The sequence below is a fragment of the Solanum tuberosum genome, unplaced genomic scaffold, assembly GCF_000226075.1.
Source record: "Solanum tuberosum cultivar DM 1-3 516 R44 unplaced genomic scaffold, SolTub_3.0 scf00835, whole genome shotgun sequence".
In the NCBI taxonomy this organism is placed as follows: Eukaryota; Viridiplantae; Streptophyta; class Magnoliopsida; order Solanales; family Solanaceae; genus Solanum; species Solanum tuberosum.
Genome location: NW_006239748.1, coordinates 1,591 through 24,989, shown reverse-complemented (window position 1 = coordinate 24,989; position 23,399 = coordinate 1,591). Strand labels below are relative to the sequence as shown.

The 23,399-nt window shown below is 31.1% G+C and overlaps 1 protein-coding gene across 1 annotated transcript; it reads left to right on the top strand.

The window, feature by feature from the left end:
* LOC102602267 (probable peroxygenase 5) lies at nt 1–3,535 on the top strand. Its single transcript, XM_006367545.2, has 6 exons — nt 1–110; nt 796–894; nt 1,006–1,091; nt 2,236–2,330; nt 2,462–2,587; nt 3,254–3,535. Exons 1-6 carry the CDS (start codon nt 95–97, stop codon nt 3,405–3,407), a joined length of 576 nt encoding a protein of 191 aa, XP_006367607.1. The 5' UTR covers nt 1–94; the 3' UTR covers nt 3,408–3,535.
* The last annotated feature ends 19,864 nt before the right edge of the window (nt 3,536–23,399 follow it).

The following is a 23,399-nucleotide window of genomic DNA, read 5'->3' as shown; positions in this document are numbered from 1 at the left end:
TTTTTTCTTCTTTCTTCTTATTAATAAGATATCTCTTTCATTTTTTCTAATTCTTATTAATCCACAAAGGCAAAAAAGAAATCAGTTTGATTCAATGGCTTCTTCAACTGGTACTCATGTTTTCTCTCTCTATTCTTCTCTCTCTTTCATACACATCGTTAATTAAAAATTTTTTTAGCTCCAGACAACTTATGTTGTTAAATAATAGAGATCTTATTTGACGATATAATAATATGAAAAAAGATCTTATTAGTTATGAATTATTTAGCAATAGAGGAGTCATAGCTAATTCTTTTTTTTTCTTTTGTAGCTAATTTCACACATATTATTGGAGATTAGCATTTTATTTGCTATGATTTATTTAGTTATAGATTAATAATAAATTTCGTAACTAATTATTTTTTTTAGTGAGAAAGTGGTCATAATTTCTATTATTGTCCCATGTTTTATCTAGCTAATAATTTACTTCACTGAATTATTCACCAAGGTTAGGATTTTAATAAGTTTAATTTATGGAATTTGGATAAATTATTTAGACATATTAAGTAGATCTTTAATATATGTAAAATATCTTTAAATTAAAGTTATTTAGTTCAGTTGAATCATAAACAAAATCATCATGACTTCGTGCTTGTGTGTTCTAAGAAAGTGAGATATTTACGCCTTAATCTGAAGTATTTTAATTTCTCATTTCTTGAAATTTATACTTATATATGTTCATCAACACAAATAAAACATACAAAAAAAGGAGTTATATGTATTGAGAAAATTAATAAATATATTATTTGGATGCAGGAATTGGAAATAATGATGAATTGACTCCTTTACAAAAGCATGTAATGTTTTTTGATATTAACAAAGATGGAATTATATATCCTTGGGAAACATATCAAGGTTTGCATTTTTCTTAAATTTAATTATTTGTGTTAAATTTGATATTTTCATCTAATTTTATGCTACTTAAATTATTTAATATTCTTCTTATTTTTGGTTTATCATTTATAGGTTTTAGAAAATTGGGACGTAATGTTTTTCGTTCACTTTTAGCTGCTGTTCTCATCCATATTGTTACAAGTGGCAAGACTCGACCAGTAAGTTGAATTTCGAATTATATATGTTTATTTATTTAGTTATATAAATTTTTATTTTATTTATTTATATCGTTAATCAGAGAGATTTGGATCGAGAATTTAGGTATATTATGTGGTTATTTAAACTTACACCGTTAAAAGAGAATAAATTAATTTTGTTTTTTTTTCAAACTTTGTCTTTTGTTAATAAAAATAAAATATTTGTAATGACGACGAATAATGTTTTAATTTCTTGTCGGTAGTATATTATTATATAGCAGAAACTATTAATGCCTACTGGCCACTAGACATGTCACATTAATTAATTGAATAGTACTCTTTATTTCATATTAATTGGCCTCCATGCAAAAAATAATTATAATTTATGAAATTAAGAGATTTTTATAATATTTATAATATTAAATAATTACATAAAATAATAATAATAATTAAATTTAGTGTTTAGAAGTGTTATTAATAAGGTTAATTCGGCAAAATACATTTTAAATTAAAATCTCTTTAAGAAGCGCGTCAGATCAATAGAGATCACGTAAAATGAAATAGAAAAAATAGTATTTTGTCACTCTCTCTTCTCTTTAGAGTTGGTTTAAATTAACTTAATTTTGGATGTTTTTAAATTAAAATAATTTTTAAATATTTTTTTTTAATATTTGGGAAGATAAGTATGCGATGAGATATTTTAAGAGTGTTTTGTCTTCTAAATTATTAAAAGAGTTAAAATGTCAACAAATTAGTTGATTAATTATTGTCAAAGCAAAGGTGTAGACCTAACCTAAATCATGCTAGTTGTTTCTTTTTTATTATGACTAATGATTATGATAGGATGAATAATATCGTTATTAGTAGTTTTGAGCTTAAACTTTGAAAATAGAAAATGTTTTAGTAGAGAGAATATTTTTATCGCTTTATATATCACGTAAATTTAAATTATACAAAAAATTATTCATTGTCATTTTTTTGTTATAGGAGTTTGGATCGCGTCTCGGTCTCAATATGACTGTTCATCATATACATATAAATAAATATTTCGTTCATTTTATTTTATTTTATATATCTTAGTTTGATTATATACGAAAATTAAAGAGTAAGTTTTTTTTTTGGAATTATTTTTGGCTAAATACTCATTTATTTGGTTTGTTCTTAGGGAAAATGGCCATCTCCACTATTTCCAATTGTGATTAAAAATATAAAATTTGGCAAACATGGCAGTGATTCTGATGCCTACGATTCTGAAGGAAGGTAAAAATTGGCTTACATAATATATTTATCTGTTTCAATTTTTTTTATCTTACTTTATTTTAAAAAAATAAATTTGAAAAATATTTTTCTTTCGTACCAAACAAAATTTGAATGTTTTTCCACTTGTGAAGGTTTGTGCCAGAGAAATTTGAGGAGATTTTCAAGAAATATGCACATAAAAATTCAGAGTCTTTAACATCAGAAGAAGTGAATGAATTGCTCAAGAAAAATAGAGAACCTAAGGACTACTTTGGATGGTAATATTTATACTTCTTTTCATTTTTGTGTTTTAAGTTTTAAACTTGGCTATAAATTTTATTTAGATATTTGTGTTAAGATTTATTTTAGTTGTATCTGAATACATGATAAACTAGTGTTCTTATTAGACTCTTTCGGTCTAAATTTAAGAAAAGTAACATACACGTGTTTTCAAGCGTCCGTTAAATAATAGATATTTTAATCACTTAAAATATGTCACCTTCCTTAATTGTATACATTAAACTCAATAATAAGCGGTAAAACCGTACGACTATTCTATTTGAGGTTGATCATGTGTGTAGATTATATTAAAGAGAAAGGTATAAATTTTCTGTGATTAATTTATCTATATATAATGAGTGCTTTGAAAATATGTGCATAAGCTTTTTCAAAATTTGATGTGTTGCAAGGTGATAATTTTATCATGTGTTCAATTGTTCGATTGGAACATACTGCAGTTTAAATATTTGAATGAATTATGTCACTTAATTTCCTTTTAAAGGAAAAAAATAATTCATGATTAAATATTATTATTATTTTTCACGAGACGAAAGTTTTTTGGAAAGAGCTTCTCTATCTCTATGAGATAGTGATAAAGTTTGCGTAATTTTAGTGAATTTATTGTTGTTGTTATAATTTATTTATTATTATATTTTTTGGTGTAGGCTTAATGCTATAACAGATTGGAGGATCCTATTTGATGTGGGAAAAAACAAGGATGGTATATTGACTAAAGAAGCAGTAAGAGATGTTTATGATGGAACCCTTTTTGAACAAAAGGCAAGAGAAGTTGCTGCAGAGAAGTCAAAAGTGAATTAACTATATTTAAAAAAAAGTTAATTTTATTTATACTATAATTTTTTTTTGTCTTGTTTGTTATTTTGATACTCTTTGTTGTACAAAAGTGAACATTTTTAAATGAACTATTCACTACTATTTTTATTTTACATATATATAGATTTTTTTATGTTTTACTTGAATTGATGATTTATCGAAAACGTGTTATATTCAAGTCTTGATGATTTAATAAACTATGAGACCTTGTAAAGAGACTTGATCACATGATTAGCGCTAGGGGTGTTCATGGTTTGGATAAAAACCGATCCAAACTGAAAAACCAAACCAAACCGAATAAATGAACCGATTTAATTTGGGTTTTGGTTTGGTTTGGTTTGGTTTTAGATTGTTAAGAACCGATAGTATTTGGTTTGGTTATGGTTTTTGTTTGAAAAAAATCGAAGAAATAACCGAACAAACCAACAAGTTATATACATAAATTTTATTATTATACATACATAATATATTATATTAATAAACAATTTTTAAAGATTTTATATATGTTTTATCAAAATTTATTTTTATAATTGACTTATGAAAGAAAAAATGTCCAAGATGAGAACATTTTTCTTATTGGTTTCATGTATATGAGTGTCTATGAAAATTCTTTGTGGGACTAAAAATGTCTTTGTCTCTTCCTTCTGTACCAAAATAGTGAATTTTGAAGTTTTATTCAGTAAATTCAATGATCGAAAGTTCTGTAATGCCAGTCATTCTAACTATTTTTTTTGAATGGATTGTTGTCACTTTTTTCACGTTTTGGATGAATTGTTTATTTTATTTTTATGTATGGTTAATAACCGAATAACCAAACCAAACCAAACCAAAACCGAAAACAACCAAAACGATAAATGTATATTATATTTGGTTTGGTTTGGTTTTGATAATTTTAAAACCGATTAAGTTGGTTTGGTTTGGATTGGATCGGTTATTGGTCAAAACCAAAACCAAACCAATAACCGATCCAAACCAGTAGAAGCATGATAATGTACACACAACCCTCTTCAGACTTCATTTATGAGATTACAATGAGTATGTTATTGTTGTTTGATTAAGTTTAAGCGGAGTTAAAAAAAGCTTTGATGAAAATTACTTTCCTGGTGAAAATAGAAAAACAAGTTCCACAAATCGCATTTTAAATCACAATTGTGTTCTCCCCACACTCTAACGCATTTTTGTTGTTTTTTTCCTTATGTGAAAATTACATTTTTTGTCAATCAAATAAAATTATAATAGTATCAATTATTTAACCGAATTATTTATATTTCTTTTCTTTTTTTACAAATCCCAAGATGAGGATTACAAGCAGGGGCAGAGCTAGCTTAGAGAAAGTAGAATTAATGATAATATATTGATCGAGTCAATATGAAAAATTAATTCACGCGGACGAAGATCGACAAGTTGGCAAGCAAGTGTTGAAAAAATATGCATTAACTAGTACGATAGACAATATTATGAAAAAAAGAAGTCAATTATATTTAAAAGCATATTGTAAAGTCTAGTACGAGTCCTCTTCTGACTCAATGTGTGTTGTAAGGTCCACATGAATAGAGACTTGACTAAAGCAAGTGTGTGTTAATTGAATTTGAATCTAAACATAATTCTTCAAAAGATTTAGTAAAACGATCAATCAGGATTGTGGTGAGATGAATATATGATTTCAAATATTTTTAATTAGAGGTTTTAAGTTTAAGTTTTGAGTATGAAAATATCCTATTAGGAAGTGCTTCTCTTTTAAATTAGACTTATGCAACATGAATTTGCACTCTAATGCAAATATCAGACACTGAACGAGAAATCCAAAGAAAATAGTACTCTTAAGAGATTGTTTGGTAGGGTAAGAGATAATAATCTTGAAATAAAATGTAAAATAGCATACGATTGGTTAAAGGTATTAGTTAATTCCCACCATTTATACTAAAATGATGAAATATGTTATCCCATATATATATATATAAAGATAGCAAATCTCATTGGATATCTCAGTTCATAGAATAACTTTATCTATTCCATCTCCAATACGCAACACAAAGCCAAATTAATCCAAATTTCTTATGAATATCAAATGCTAAAATGAAAATCCAAAGAAAATAGTACTTGCAGGAGAAGAGAGTAAGACTTAGGTCGTCTAATACTTGGAAAGAGTTAATTATATTGGTGTAACAACAAATTTTGTGCTTCAAAAACATCCAGTGTAATCCCACAAGTACTATAGTATGGAAGAGTTTGTAACCTTATCTTTATTTTGTGAAGGTATAGAGAGATTGTTTCCGATAGATCCTCGACTCAAGTGAAACATATAGATAAGACATAATAATAAAATCCATTTGATGATGAAAAAGTCAATTCTTGAACGCTCATGTAGTCATTATTTTCGCTACTTCCATTCCAATACAAACTTGAGTATATCAATTAAGGTGATGATGATGATTCGTCTTGAACTACAAGTATTTTATCTCCTAATTCATGTGAAAACTTCAAAGTCCCAAAACTTTCATTTCGATTTGAATCATTCCTATGCACTGAAAAATTACACTCTCCTTGATAAAAAGGTCTTAGAGTGAGGTTTAACTGGCCAACATACTTGTCATATGAAGAACTCCTTTTGCAAAACAACTCAATAACAGCATGTATATCTATTTTCCTCGGGGACGAAGAAGCAAAACCTAGTATTCCACTCAGGATTCGTCTTGTTCACAAGATCAACTTTAGTGTACTTGCTCTTTCCTGCTATTGAAACCTTGGCGTAAACTTTCATTTCCCCAGAGTGTCTAACATCTATAAGGTCTCTTGCAGAATGGACGGTAAAATAAAAGTACCTTGCCTCCATATTATTATAATGAGTTTCGAAAAACTATTCTTTTTATGAAAAAAATGCTTGACCTAAGTCATCAATTTATAGACCCTTATTTACAAATCCCAAGGGCCACAAGCAGGGGCGGAGTTACCTTATAGAAAACGGAATTAGTGATGATATGTTGATCCAGTCAATATGAAAAATCAATCCACGCGGTCGATGATATGTTGATCGAGTCAATATGAAAAATCAATACACGCGGTCGACAATCGATTGACTAGTATTTATGGCACGATGAATCTAAACAACTTGTTCCACTCAGGATTTATGTTTTTCACAAGATCCGGTTCTGTACGCTCACTATTTCCTGCTAGCAAAACCTTTGCATAAGCTTTCATTTCTCCAAATTTTCGAACATTTATGAGGTTACTAGCAGAATAAAAATATGTTGTATTCTTAACGATTTAAACTTTTAAATAAAATAGTCATACATTTCCACGTGATATCATAGCAGGCCGATCGAGTCCTGAATTTCAAATTCACAAACTAGCCAAAAGATAAAAATATTTTTTCACATGTAAGAGACTAATTGCGATGAAACATATAGTTAAATAAAGAATAAATTTTAGGAATAGCAAACATAGAGATCATATTTGGAGAGCGAGATTAGGAGAGAGGCGAGTGAGAGAGGGCAGAGAGTGGAGAGAGGTGAACTATATATGTATATCGGTTAGATAATTGTATATATGTAACTACTATGTATATGTATCAATGGTTGTGTTTGTATATCTGCATAAAATTTGAATTTGTATACAATTGAATCGAGTTAAAACATTTGAATTTGTATATCAAATCTCTCTCTCAGTTTATACAAACATAAATTGTACATTGTATTTGTATAATTGTGTTGTATAAAGCGAGAGAGAGAGAAAGGCAAAAATAAACTGGGCAGGGAAAGATTTGTATTAGTATAATTATAAGTGTATAGGACGGAGAGATATGTATTTGTATATACAGTCTCTCTCACTTTATATCTCTCTCACTTTATACAAACACAAACACAATCTATACATTTGTGTTTGTATAAAAGTGAGTGAGGCGAGAGAGAGAATTGAGAGTGGCGAGAGAGAGAATTGAGAGTGGCGAGCGAGATTCAGGGGAGAGAGACGAAAATGACAATGTATTTTCTACGAATTAAAACTAAATGAAACTGTAACTATGCCATTTATTTTGAATTAATAATTTGTTATAATACATAATTTTCTCTTAAATAAAAAATATATTTTTAGATAAGATTATCACAATACTTCAGTAACGCTGTCATGCTTCGTTTCCACATAATTTAATTGTCCTATGTACTCCTGCATGAGCTGTAATAAGGCCCACGTGAATAGAGACTTGATTGGTAAATATGGAAAATACTATTGTTCAGAAAAGTCATTTGCAACACTTTAATTTTATTAAGAAAAAAAACTAACATTTTTAACGACTTTAATTATATTATGTCTCAACAAGTTTAATAAATAATAAACAAAAAATAATTCTATTCTTGAAAGATTAGATTAAATATTACAAAATGATACTAATCATGTGCTTTCATTTTTATCCTTCTTTAAAAATTAAGAAAACAACTTCTTTAGTTAGATTAAAGAAAACTAGTTTCACAAATCACAATCTACGATGATCGCCTATCTTCCGCCCTAATCCTCAATTAGAGAAAACAAGTTTCATAATTATATCTTAGTAGTAATTAGATATAACACACACACACACTCTCTTTAACTAGTAGAAGATTTAACGTATTTAATCAGATATAATTATGAATATGATTATTCAATTCTAAAATGTAAAGTATAGAAAGGTAACCATTTGGGTTTTCAATAATAGTTAGAGGGAACTATTAAGAGTGGCGTATCTAAAATTTTAACTTGAAATGTTTGGTTTTTTAAGAAAATAGCACTAAATTTATAATTATATTTTTAAAATTACAGGCTAATTAGATCTAATATCTATTAATATTTTAACGACTATTCACGTAAAAATCTACATTTACACTATACAACAGCCCAACAAAAACCATAACAATAAATAATTTATTAAATCTTTTTTTAAAAAAATCAATTTAAACCAATATATTTAATGTACAGTCAATGTACATTTTAAGTATGCATTTATTATGTACTACTTGTTATAGATTGAGTATACATCAGCAATAACTACTAGTATATGTTATGGCTAAGCGGGTAATTCTTTTTTCAACCAATTAGCTAAAAATGTTATATCAACGGATTATGGTGAAATGAATAGAAATCAGGATTTCTTTATTCTTAATTAATCAAAGTTTTAGATTTGAACGAGAAGGGGGTGATCATTAGGAAGTATTTCCACCTTATAGGCGCGAATAGTCTTATAATGAGCGAATTCTCATTTTGTATTACTGAGATATCCGTCTAAAGAGAAAGTCTTTCAAATTAGTCCGAACATTAATAAAAATATAAAGTACTGATTAAGAAACAAGAAAATAATCCCCAAATCATAAAGAAAAGATGGAAAATCTTTATGGTAACCAATCTAAAACGTCAAATAGAGGTATGAGTTTTGCCATTTTGAAAATTGGTCAATTAAATTTACAAAACTTTTTCTAGGATCCTTAATATATATACTATGTCCTTGGATAGAAGATGTTGAAATTTTGGTATATTAATTATTAACTTAACTATATTTCCAGTTATGTAAGTGTAAACTGATTTCTTATATTACTCATTTAATAATTTACTAGTATAAGAATTCACAAATTATTTGACATAGTTATTTTTCCAAACAAAGAAGGGCAGGTATTTGCTTTGTATTTTTGTTAATAGTATATATATAAAATACATCTCAAGTTGACTTTTGAAATATTTAACAAACAAAAAAAGTCATGACATTATATTTTCTATTTTAATCCTCAACTAAAAACCTTTATGTCAAAAAAAAAAGTTAAGACAGAGAATAATTGGCACCTAAATGATCTTCTCTTCTTTGTGAAATAGATTTTCACACCTTTTATCAAATTTTTTCAGCTATCGAGAGATTTCGACTGGTAGAGTCGATCCTCTTTCATATCGAGTCATTGAAGCAGTACGTCGTGCTATAATGTCATCGTGTCATGAGAGGACAATTTCAAAGAAATGATAAAATATGGGTAAGAGTTCTCGCAGATATTCCTGTTACCAGGAGTCTTTTCATACCTTAGCTGAGTCTTAATTGTTGAGTTTTATTTTCCCTGAGTTTCTTACCATAAATGGATTTTCCTTTTAGGAAAAGGTTTAGGATTGGCTAGTCCTTTTCTGGTAGGAAAAGGTTTAGGACTCTATAAATAGAGATTTGTTCATTCTAACTTATTCAGCATTCACAATGTAGTCCTAGGGTTTTGAGAGTTTTGGTTATGGGAGAGAATTGTGAACCTACTTGTATTCCGAGTTAATTGGTTGAGGTTGTTTCTCTCTATATTTTGCACTCTCATATTTATATAGTGGATTGCTCATCTCTTTTGTGGACGTAGGTCGATTGACCGAACCACGTTAAATCTTTGTGTCTTTTGGTATATTTCTCGTTTGTCTTCTTACTCGTGGTCTTTCGAGGTTTGTTTTGCTAGCTTCTGCAATACACCTGCTTATTTTCGATCCTAACATTAACGTCCCTTTAACATTCATAGTCATCTTGTCTTTTTTTTGCCACTGTAATGGACTGATTTTCCTATATATTATCCTATTTTTCTTTCTGTCCTGTTTTGATTGCACTTTTTTTGAGTCAAGGGTCTACAAAATACAAATCTCACAAAGGTAAAGATAAGGTCCACACACAACCAACCTTTCATAAACCTCACTTATGAAATTATATTGCACACAATAATGAACTGATTATCCGAATTGACCGTGATTCGACATTAGAAGTATATTGACTTTCTTGTCCTAGGTGTTATGGACACAAGATGGCACAAAACATTTGTGAATCAAAAGCTAGTGTTTTGGGGAAATACTATTGAGTCTAGTGACGTGGAAGTTAGTTAGATAATTGTAACTAACTTATTGTTACTTAGTGAACAGTGTTAAAAGCATGTTGATTAGAGTTAGTTAGAATATACATTTAGCAGTTTATTTTTGGCACTTGTATATAAGTAGCTTGTACTTCATTGATGTAGATAACAATGATGAATGTAATGCTTTCTTCTCCCTTCACTGAAACTATACAAACTGTTTCAATAACTCAGCTCTAAATCCATGGTGTAATCCATGGTAGCTGATTTTACATGGTATCAGAGCAACTGATCTATTCTTCCGCATAATTTTTTTTTCTCTCTTCCTTCTTCTGCTCTTCTTTTCGTTTTGAGTACAACGATCGAAGATGCCTCAAACTCAAGCTGATACAACTCCAGTTCGAGTCGATTTGGCTATTGATCACAATGATCCATTGTTTCTGCAACCTACAGATACTCCAGGTATCACTCTGATTGCACTCCAACTGACTGGGACTGAAAATTACGCTTTGTGGAGCAGATACATGAAGATTGCTCTCCTTGGTAAAAACAAGTTAGGGTTCGTTGATGGAAGCTGTGTAAAAGCTTCATATACTGGAGCATTACTCAATCGATGGGAACGGTGTAATGCAATTGTTCTATCTTGGATCATGAATGTGGTTTCGAAGGAGTTGATGACTGGAGTTGCATACGCATCAGATGCTCGGAGAGTTTGGGAAAATCTAAAGGAGAAATTCAACAAAGAAAACAGTGTGAGGTCTTTTCATTTACACAAGGAAATTGCATTCCTTGCTCAAGGTAGTTCTACAGTTTTAGTTTACTTTTCAAGGCTCTGCGATCTGTGGGATGAGTTTGATTCCTTGATTCCTCCACCAACATGCAACTGTGAAACCTCGAAAACATTTACAGAGCATATTCAAAAACACAGAGTTTTTCAATTTCTCACAGGCTTGAATGATTCATACTCTAGGGTAAAGAGTCAGATTTTTATGATGCAACCTCTACCTAGTCTGAATCAGATCTATGCTTTAGTCGTGCAAGAAGAGAGCCAACGGTCTCTTACTAATGTCATGCCATCTTTGGAAATCACTGAAACCACTGCTCTGATGAGTAACAGGTCTGCATCCAATAACAGATCCAGAAAATCTGACATGTTTTGTGACTATTGCAAAAAACCTGGACATACTAGAGCAGTTTGTAGAAGATTGCTTGCTCATTCTAATGATAGAAACCTTCAATCTTCCAGAGGTTATCAGTCTGAAAAGAGAGATTATCAACCTGACAGGACTTATCAAGCTCACAAACCACAAGTGCCACATCAATTTTATCCAAAGCCTGCAGTTAATTCTGTGATTGAGGAATCATCTCAGCAGCCCACACAGGATACTGCAGCACCTCTCTTTTCACCTGAGCAGTATTTCCAAATTCAGCAGATGATTCAAAAAGGATCCATGGAGCTCAATACTGCTGCCATGGCTAATACAACTACTGTCATTCCTCCTAGTCCTTCTAACACTGTATCTAGCTCAGGTACTCCTCTGTCCTTCCTCTCTCATTTAGAGCAAGTTCAGTGGGTTGTAGATACAGGAGCTACTAACCACATGGTTTCAGCATTAGATATCTTGACTGAGCCTCAACTATTGCCCAAAACTAGTCTAGTTTGCCTACCTAATGGTGAGCAATCCACCATTACACACAAAGGTAGTGTAAAAATATTGACCTCACACAAACTCCAGATGTTCTCTACATTCCCCAGTTCAAGTTCAACTTGTTGTCCATCTCTAAACTAACTAAAGAATTACAATGTTTGGTATCTTTTTATCCTGATTACTGTGTGTTTCAGGCCCTTTTTAGTGGCAAGGTATTGGGGATTGGTAGAGAATCAGGTGGTTTATATCTTCTAAGTGATTTAGCTCAGTCAAACTCTCATTCTCCTCCTGCTCCTCCTAATGTTTTGTCTGCTGTCAAGGATACTGCAACACTTAGTACCTGGCATAGAAGACTTGGACATATGCCCATTGGAGCTATATTGAAGATGGATAAATTTTTACATTGCACAGTAGATAAATCATGTAGTTTGTGCCCTGTGTGTCCTTTAGCTAGGCAAACCAAACTACCTTTCCCTCATAGCAATACTCATTCACATGCTGTTTTTGAACTTTTACACGCTGATGTATGGGGACCTTATAGGGTACCAACCATTGATGGAAAGAGATATTTCCTGACTATTGTTGATGATTTCTCAAGATTGACTTGGTTGTTTCTTATGAATTCTAAAGAAGAAACTTGTTATCTGTTCAAGTGTTTTGTTTCTATGATTCATACTCAATTTGATGCTAAAGTTAAAGTTCTTAATTCTGATAATGGGTCAGAATTCATTAACTCCACTGTCCATGAGTTCCTTAATGCTCAGGGGATCATTCATCAAACCACATGTGTTTACACACCACAACAAAATGGTGTGGTGGAGAGGAGACATAGATACATACTGGAGATAGCTAGGGCCTTGAGGTTTGAGGCTGCCATTCCTATATCTTTTTGGGGTGATTGTGTTCTTACAGCTGTACATATCATCAATAGAATCCCATCCTCTGTCCTAGGAAACAAATCTCCTTCTGAGATGTTTTTTAACACATCTCCTTCCTTAGATCATCTTAGAGTCTTTGGTTGCCTAGCCTATGCAGTTAATGTTGATGGGAAGGATATATTTGCAGCCAGAGCTATACCTGCTGTATTCTTGGGTTATTCTGCCACTAAGAAAAGGTATAAACTTTATGATTTGCATTCCAAAAGAGTTCTATTTAGCAGGGATGTCATATTTCATGAATCCATTTCTTCCTTCAAACATATGACTGCTAGTACAGATCCCATATTCCCTGTCATGGACTTTAATGATGTTTTAGCGGATAATTCTCTCCCAGTTCAAATGCCTACAATCATTCCTACACCTCCCACACCAGCAGCACCACTTATTCCACCCCCACCAGTCCACTCTCTCAGGCAGTCACACAGGCATAAAGTTGCTCCTAAGTGGTTCACCGACTATGTGGCTAGCACTTGTACATACTCTATGTCCAATTACTTGAGCTATACCTCTATATCCCCTGCCTACTCCAGTTGCTTGCTTGCTCATACCTCTGAGGTGGAGCCTAAGTCTTACAATGAGGCTGTTCGGGATGATCGGTGGATTCTTGCTATGCAGCAAGAAATTAATGCTCTTGAGGAGAATGGTACATGGGATATTGTTGATTTGCCTCATGGAAAAAATGTGATAGGTTGCAAGTGGGTTTTTAAGATTAAATATAAAGCTGATGGTCAGATTGAGAGGTTCAAAGCTCGATTGGTTGCAAAGGGTTTTAATCAACAGGAAGGCCTTGATTATTCAGAGACCTTTTCACCTGTTGCTAAAATGGTGACTGTGAGGTCAGTTCTTGCTGTTGCAGCCTCCAAACATTGGCACATTTTTCAAATGGATGTGTACAATGCTTCAAGGTGATTTGGATGAAGAAGTTTATATGCAGATCCCTTCTGGTTTCCACAAAGCTTCTGCTCACAGAGTTTGCAAGCTCAAGAAGTCTTTATATGGCCTGAAACAAGCTTCACGACAATGGAACTTAAAACTCACTGCTGTTTTACTGGACCTGGGCTTTACTCAGATCCATTTTGATTATTCTCTTTTCACCTTCACTACTGGTTCTGTTGTGACCATTGTATTGGTATATGTCGATGATCTTCTCCTTACTGGCTCTCATATTGATCTTATTCAGTCTACTAAAATCAGTCTTCAACAAAAGTTCAAGATGAAGGACTTAGGTGTTCTGAAATTTTTTCTTGGGATTGAATTCTCTCGAAGTTCCTCTGGAATTTTACTCAATCAAAGGAAGTATGCCCTTGAATTGATTGCTGATTCAGGGCAAGGGGGAGCTAAGCCTGCTTCTACACCCCTTGACTTTAATCAAAGGCTCACTTCCCATGAGTTTGATGCAGCTGCAGGCAACACAATCGAGGACAAATTACTACCTGATCCAAGAAGTTATCAAAGACTGATAGGCAGACTGCTATACCTTACTATGACTAGACCTGATATTGCCTATACCATTCAAATTCCAAGTCAATTTATGCATAAACCAAAGGAGTCTCATATGTTAGCAGCTATCAGAGTTATCAGATACATTAAGAATGCACCGGGTCTTGGTTTGCTCATGTCCTCAGCACCTTCTCACAGCTTAGTTGCACATTGCGACTCAGACTGGGCAACTTGTCCACAGACTAGGAAGTCAGTTACAGGCTATATGGTCAAGTTTGGATCCTCTTTAGTCTCATGGAAGTCAAAGAAACAAGAGACAATTTCAAGAAGCTCGGCAGAAGCGGAGTTCAGAAGCATGGCATCCACTGTGGCAGAAATATTTTGGCTGGTAGGACTCTTCAAAGAGTTAGGTGTCTCTATTGTGCAACCTATTGACCTATATTGTGATAGCAAGGCTGCTATACAAATAGCAGCAAATCCAATCTTTCATGAGCGTACTAAACACATCGACATTGACTGCCATTTTGTGAGGGAAAAAATACAGCAGGGTTTAATCAAAACTCAATATATAGGAACAAAGGAACAGCCAGCTGATTAGCTCACCAAAGGTTTAGGAAAAGGCCCAACATTACTATCTGCTCACCAAGCTTGGAATGAAGAATGTATTTTTACCATTCAGCTTGAGGGGAGTATTGAGTCTAGTGACGTGGAAGTTAGTTAGATAATTGTAACTAACTTATTGTTACTTAGTGAACAGTGTTAAAAGCATGTTGATTAGAGTTAGTTAGAATATACATTTAGCAGTTTATTTTTAGCACTTGTATATAAGTAGCTTGTACTTCATTGATGTAGATAACAATGATGAATGGAATGCTTTCTTCTCCCTTCACTGAAACTATACAAACTGTTTCAATAGCTCAGCTCTAAATCCATGGTGTAATCCATGGTAGCTGATTTTACAAATACAAATTAAAAGAGAAATATGATTTGGTGGACTTGTTGAGATGAGAAGCAATGTTATTGGGAAAGGGAACATTTGGAAGTATCTACAAGGCAGAATTGGAAAATGGGAAAATTGTATTTGTTAAGAGGTTAAAAGATTGTTGTTTGGTTCAAGAGGAATTCAAGAAAAAAAGATTCAAGAATTGGCAAAATTGAGTAATCATCATGAGAGTTTGCTTCCTCTAAGAGCTTATTATTATTCAAAATTGTATTTGATTATATGCCTATGAGTAGCTTTTATTTAGGCATCTAAGAATGGTTTCTAAAGTTTTTAATGACATGAATTTTTTTTAAAACGCAAAAAATAAAATCGTGGTTCGAGAAAAAAGAAAAATAGGGGATGGGATTAATAATTTGGAGAATGGAACATTCACCAATAAAGTTAAATTTTAATTTAAACGGAAGTGGTAATACTGTAATTTCACCGATAAATATGAAAAGACTGAAATTTGTACATAAATCGCATTCGTCGAATGCGTTTTATGCCTTATTTTCTTAGCTCTTTCTATTTACGCATCTAAGAACGGTTTTTTCAAGTTTTCGATAGCATGAACTCTTTTTATAAGACAAAAAATAAATTTGTGGACCGAGAAAAGAAAAATAGGGGAGGGATTAAAATTGTTCAGAAACGAACATTCACCGATAAAGTTTAGTTTTAACTTAAACGGAAGGAGTAATAATGTAATTTCAACAATAAATAAGAAGAGACTGAAATTTATACATAAATAGCATTTGACGAATGCATTTTATGCCTTATTTTCTCTGCTCTTTCTATTTAGACATCTAAGATAGGTTTTTCAAGTTTTCAACTACATGAACTTTTTTAAAACACAAAAAATAAAATTATGGAGAATCGAACATTCACCGATAAAGTTGAATTTTAAGTTAAACTGAAGGGGTAATAATGTAATTTCACCAATAAATAAGATAAGACTGAAATTTATACATAAATCGCATTCGCCGAATGTGTTTTATGCCTTATTTTTCTCAGCTCTTTCTATGTAGGCATCTAAGAAGGGTTTTTCAAGTTTTCAACGGCATGAACTTTATTTAAAACACAAAATATAAAATTCTGGGTCGAGAAAAGAAAAATAGGGGATGTGATCAAAATTTTGGAGAATCGAACATTCATCGATAAAGTTAAATTTGAACTTAAACGGAAGGGGTAATAATGTAATTTCAACAATAAATAAGAAGAGACTGAAATTTGTACAAAATTGCATTCGCCGAATGCGTTTAATACTTTATTTTCTCAGCTCTTTCTATTTAGGCATCTAAGAAGGATATTTCAAGTTTTCGACGGCATGACTTTTTTTAAAAGACAAAAAATAAAATTGTTAGTCGAGAAAAGAAAAACAGGGGAGTGGATTAATAATCTAGAAAATTGAACATTCACCGATAAAGTTAAATTTGAACTCAAACGGAAGGGGTAATACTATAATTTCACCAGTAAATATGAAAAGACTGAAATTTGTACATAAATAACATTCGCCGAATGTGTTTTATGCCTAATTTTCACAGCTTTTTGTATTTAGATATCTAAGAAGCGTTTTTTCAAGTTTTCGACAATATGAACTTTATTAAAACACAAAAATATATATTGTGGATCCAGAAAAAAAAAATGGGGATGAGATTAAAATTGTGGAGAATCGAACATTCATCGATAAAGTTAAATTTTAACTTAAACATAAGGGGTAATAATTTAATTTCAACAATAAATAAGAAGAAAATGAAATTTGTACATAAATCACATTCGCCGAATATGTTTTATGTCTTATTTTCTCAATTCTTTCTATTTAGATATTTAAGAAGGGATTTTCAAGTGTTTGAGTGGCATGAACATTTTTTTTAAAACACAAAAAGTAAAATTATGGGTCGAGAAAAGAAAAATTGGGAATGGGATTAAAATTGTGGAGAATCGAACATTCACCGATAAAGTTAAATTTTAACTTAAATAAAAGGGGTAATTATGTAATTTCACAACTAAATAAGAAGAGACTGAAATTTGTACATAAATCGCAATCACCGAATGCGTTGTATGCGTTATTTTCTCAGCTCTTTCTATTTAGGCATCTGAGAAGGGTTTTCAAGTTTTTGACGGCATGACCTTTTATTAAAAGACAAAAAATAAAATTGTCGATCGAGAAAAGAAAAAATAGGGGATGAGATTAATTATTTAGAGAATTGAACATTCACCGATAAAGTTAATTTCAACTTAAACAGAAGGGGTAATAATGTAGTTTCATCAATAAATATGAAAAGACTGAAATTTGTACATAAATAGCATTCGCCGAATACGTTTTATGCCTTATTTTCTCAACTTTTTGTATTTAGACATCTAAGAAGCGTTTTTCAAGTTTTCGACAGCATGAACTTTTATTAAAACACAAAAAATTAAATTGTGGGTCGAGAAAAGAAAAAATTAGGGGTGGAATTAAAATTGTGGAGAATCAAATATTCACTGATAAAGTTAAATTTTAACTTAAACAGAAGGGTAATAATGTAATTTCAACAATAAATTAGAAGAGATTGAAATTTGTACATAAACCGCATTCGCCGAATGCGTTTTATGCCTTATTTTCTCAGCTCTTTCTATTTAGACATCTAAGAAGGGATTTTCAAGTTTTCGACGGCCTGAACTTTTTTAAATCACAAAAAATAGAGTTGTGGGTAGAGAAAAGAAAAATAGGGGATGGGATTAAAATTGTGGAGAATCGAACATTCACCGATAAAGTTAAATTTTAATTTAAACGGAAGGGGTAATAATGTAATTTCAACAATAAATAAGAAGAGACTGAAATTTGTACACAAATCGCATTCGTCGAATGCATTTTATGCCTTATTTTCTTAGCTCTTTCTATTTAGGCAACTAAGAAGGATTTTTCAAGTTTTCGACGGCATGACCTTTTTTTACAAAACAAAGAATAAAATTTTTGGTCGAGAAAAGAAAAATATAGAATGAGATTAATAATTTGAAGAATCGAACATTCACCGACACAATATATACAACATCACCACCCACACACCCACACTCCACTACATACTACTATATTATACACACACGGGGACACAATAGATACAACATCAGCATACATACTGGAACAACAAAATCAAAAAAAAAATATCCCAGAATCCAAAAAACAAACAAACACACGAGCAAACCAATTAAAGAAGAAAAAAACCTTCCTATTTTATTTCATTTTCTTTTTAAAAATTCACCAACACATTCACATCTTTTCTTCATTATCCATTATTTTCATATCAACACAAATACATGTACCATTACAAACAACCTACGAAAAATTAGTGGATGTTCTAATCGAGATTCGGTTAAAATTTTGCGGTATTCAACTTTACTTTATCTCTTTATTTATTTATGGAATTTGATGTGATTTTATGACAAGTTTTTTTCTATTTTTTTATTCATAATTTAATTGAATATTGAGTTAAGTGTTAAGCATATCTCTATTTAATGAATTGAGATAGTTTTAATTGGTGGTTATCTTGATTTATTTATTTTTATTTGTTAGTTGTTATTTCTTAAAAATGAACGGATTGTGATTGTGTTCTTGTTTTAACTTAGATGCCAATAAGGATAAAAATAGAGATTATTAGGCAAAAAAATTATTGTCGCTTTGATTTTATCAAACAAAAAAAGAGATTTGTTTTAGTAATTCGTCATTGTTTTGTTAGATTAGTAAGAAATTGCTATCCGTGTAATGCTTAATTTTGACGTTAACTTTAAGAGTAAATAAAAATAAAAAGATGTAATATTGATCGAAAATTTTATCATTCACCCTAAAAGTTTAGATTAGTTTTATGTTATTTGATTATTATATTTATAAGGAACAAATATTTTCTCTTAACTTTATATGAACCTTTAGGTATATTGAGTGTGATGCAAAGAAGACAGTTATGTCTCTAATCGTGAAGACCAAGAATGTGGTTACGTATCTAGGTTTGAGACCAAATAAAAGTTCAACAAATAAAAAATGCGAGCAAATCATGGCCTATAAAAATATATCCGAAAGATAGTTAAAATAAGTATAAGTTAATAAAAGTGACTGTGCTAGAACCACGAGACTCGAGGGATGCCTAATACCTTCCCCTCGGTCAACGAAATTCCTTACCCGAATTTCTATTTTGCAGACCAAATAAAGAGTCATTTCATTTTGATTAGGGATTAAACAAAAAGGTGACTTGGAACACCATAACTCAATTCCAAGTGGCGACTCTAAAAAATTAAAATAATCCCTAATCAATACCGTCACTTAAATTGGAAAAACCCTTCTTGTGGGTCGGAAAAGGGGTGTGACAAAGAAAAAGAGACTGAAATTTATACATAAATCGCATTCGCCGAATGCGTTTTATGCACTTTGAATTTTTAATGGAATTCGTACATGAGACCTCTAAATAAAATAAGTATTTATCATTCTACGAATTTGTATTGATACGTGTGAATAGAGACGTGACTTATATATATCTTACAATGTATATATAAGATATATTTATTTTATTTTTTTATTGTATATATAGAATTTGAATCTCCTGGATACAAGACTAGAGGTTCATATATATAATAGTTTAGGGAATTTAAAATTCGCTGTAAAGTTCCAAGTTCAAATCTCGCACCAATTCCCGACGTGAATCTAAATTAGGATTAGTTGGATCTCAAGGGAGTCCAAACATCAAGCGGAAAAAACAAGAAGAGATTTCCAAGTATATGAAGAAAAAGTTATTTCTTTTCTTACTTTATTAATATAGATATGACAATAAATTTAGGAGTTAACACTTTAAAATTGTACATTCAAATTAAATTATTATAAGCTACATTCTTTACTGCTACCATTTTAGTTATATATTTGAGTCAGCAATTTTTAAGGTGACAATAGGAAAATGGTAATTTTCAAAGTGTGCGATTAATGAGAATTTTGAAAGGATAAATCAAATAAAAAATAAAGAAAAAAGATACTTAATTAGATACCAAAGGAGACCCAGACCTGCTCATTCACATGAGAAGGGACTCAAATACTTAATTAGAACTCAAGAGGGGACACCAAACCTACTTATCCACATGAGAAGGGACTCAAATACTTAATTTGAACACAAGAGGGGACATCAAACTTGCTCATCCACGTGAAAAGGGATCCAACTCGTCTTTAATCTTTCCTTTATCCTGCTAATGCTACAGCCACTGCAGCCACTGCACCTACTAAAGTTGCTCCAATTTGATTATGCATTTATTATGTACTACTTGTTATAAATTGAGTATACATCAGCAACAACTACTATTTTATTATGGCCAAGTGGGTAATTCTTTTTTGGGAAAAATGACAAATATATCCTCCGAACTATCGTAAATGTATGCAAATATATACCCTCCATAATACTATTGGGACATCGGTATGGTGCCCTTGCCGTCCAAAAACTAGAACATATATGTACCATTTATACTATCGGACATACACATGTCATAAACTTATTCACCGACCCGACATTTATTAAATATTGGACTGACGGATAAGATTGTGTCACGTGTCCTTATTTAGTCTTCCGTTAGAGTGAATTATTATTATTTTCATGTGTAGCATCTACACAATTAAAAATACATTCACAAAATGTAGAACCATTAGGTGATATTTGACAAGAAGCTTTATAAATCAAATAAGAAGAAGCTTGTTTGCATCTTTTTAAACAATCATCATTAGCACCAGTGCAAATATTATAGCCAATATCAACTGTACATTCATCCCCTTCAACTCTCCCAATGTTAAATCCATCATCTGCATTTATTTAACAAACATATCAGAATCAAACTTTTTTATAACAATATCGTTCGTCTTATTAAAAACATATAGTATAGCATAATATAAAAAGTAGTTTCAAGAAACCACTAATAATTAATTGTTATTAGTGAAATCGAATTAGATTAACTCAATATTTCAAAACTAAAAATATTTCACAACACTTCTTATATCAATATATGGAAAAAAAATTAATTATGTCAACATGTGTGTATCAGATTCTTTAAAATATCTGACACGAATAAGACATCGAAAGTGAAGAGTCTGTGCAACTCAGTATAACAGATAATTTGGGATGGAAAGAGTAATTGTATGTACCTGATATAAAAGCTATAAGGATGGCAACAAAGAGTATGTTGATGAGTTTTGCCATTTTGAAAATTTGTCAATTAAATTTACAAAACTTTTTTCTAGGATCCTTAATATATATACTATGTCATTGGACAAGAAGATGTTGAAATTTTGGTATATTAATTGTTAACTTAGTTATATTACCAATTGTGTAAGTGTGAAATGATTTCTTATATTACTCATTTAATAATGGGGAACTTTCACATATAGCCACTCAAAAATAGCCTAATTACTCTCCATAGCTATAGTTTGATAATTACAATTCGTAGCTACATGTTATATGGAGGAGAGAGGCGAGCGAGACTGGGAGAGCGAGGAGAGAGGCGAGAGAGAGGGGGCAAAGAGTGGGAGAAAGGTGAATTGTATATGTATATAGGTTAGATAATTGTATATTATACATATGTATTTGTATATATGGCAAGCGAGATTGGGAGAGGGAGGAGAGAGGCGAGCGAGGAGAGGGCAGGAGAAGGTGAATTGTATATGTATAAAGATTAGATAATTGTATATTATACATATGTATTTGTATATATGGCAAGCGAGATTGGGAGAGGGAGGAGAGAGGCGAGCGAGAGAGGCAGAGAGGTGAATTGTATATGTATAAAGATTAGATAATTGTATATTATACATATGTATTTGTATATTCTAGCGAATTATACATATACAAACGTGGCTAATTATACAAACTCGAAGTCAGCTTGCGTAATTAATGTGTAATGTCAGTCGTGAGTGGTAATTATAGCAAACTATAGCTATGATAAGTAATTAAGTAGTATAAGTTTGCTTAACCGCGTAATTTTCCCTTTAATAATTTACTAGTAGAATTCACAAATTATTTGACATAATTATTTTTCCAAACAAAGAAGGGCAAGTATTTGTTTTGTATTTTTGTTAATAGTGTATATATAATCCACTCATCAATTTTTTTCCTAAATTTTAATTAATTCATTCATTTTAATAATTTGTTCAAGTATCTATTAAAATTTGTGTTTTCTTTATTAGGTATATATATAACATATCAAATTAAGAAAAAAATCATGGATCAATCTAAGCTATATATAATTCAATTTATAGATGAACTGAATTGGATGTATTAAAATAATCAAATTACTAGATCCGTCCAAATTTAAATAAATTACAAAAATTATTTTCATGAATTAATTTTGCTATCCCTAACCATAGCCAAAAAATATTGTCCATAAGGCTGTATGTTGCACTTGTTGGACACTTAGGGATCGTTTGGTAGAGTGTATAAGAATAATGCAAAATAGAGTGTATTAGTAATGCTTGCATTAGTAGTGCTTGCATTAGTAGTGCTTGCATTAGTTATGTCTGCATTATTTCTTATACACTGTTTGGTTTGATGTATTAGAAATAACAAATCTTGCATAATGTCTATTAAAAAAATGTATGTTTACAAAAATACCCTTCACACTTTATTTCTTTGTACACTTCCTTTGCAACAAGGTTCTTTGCTAAAACATTATTTACTCCTATTCTTTTTTTTTCTTTTTATAAAATTAAATAGTTGTTACTATATTGAAATAAGATTAAAAAAAAAGAAGAAGAAGAAGATGCCAGCTCCATTATTAGTAGATTTATAAAATGAATTTCATTTGAAGCTGTGACAATGTCTCCAGGCCTCATGCCTGCTCCACTGATCATATTTTCACAAGCTGCAACAATGAAATGCACCTGCAACGTAACAACGTAACATACATGGTAATTGAATACATGCACTTCCCAGTAAATACATTCTCGAATGATGAATGATAAAGGAAGGACTCACCTCTACTCCAAAAGGCCTAATTTCACCAAGAGCTTTTGCTGCACCTAAAACAACGGCATCCCCTCCCATGTCATACTTCATTAGCTCAATCTTCGAACCAGCTCCAGTCTTGAGGTTGTAGCCACCACTAGGGAACACGAAAACAAACGTTCAACAAATCATAACGTAAGAATAATAGAAGATAGA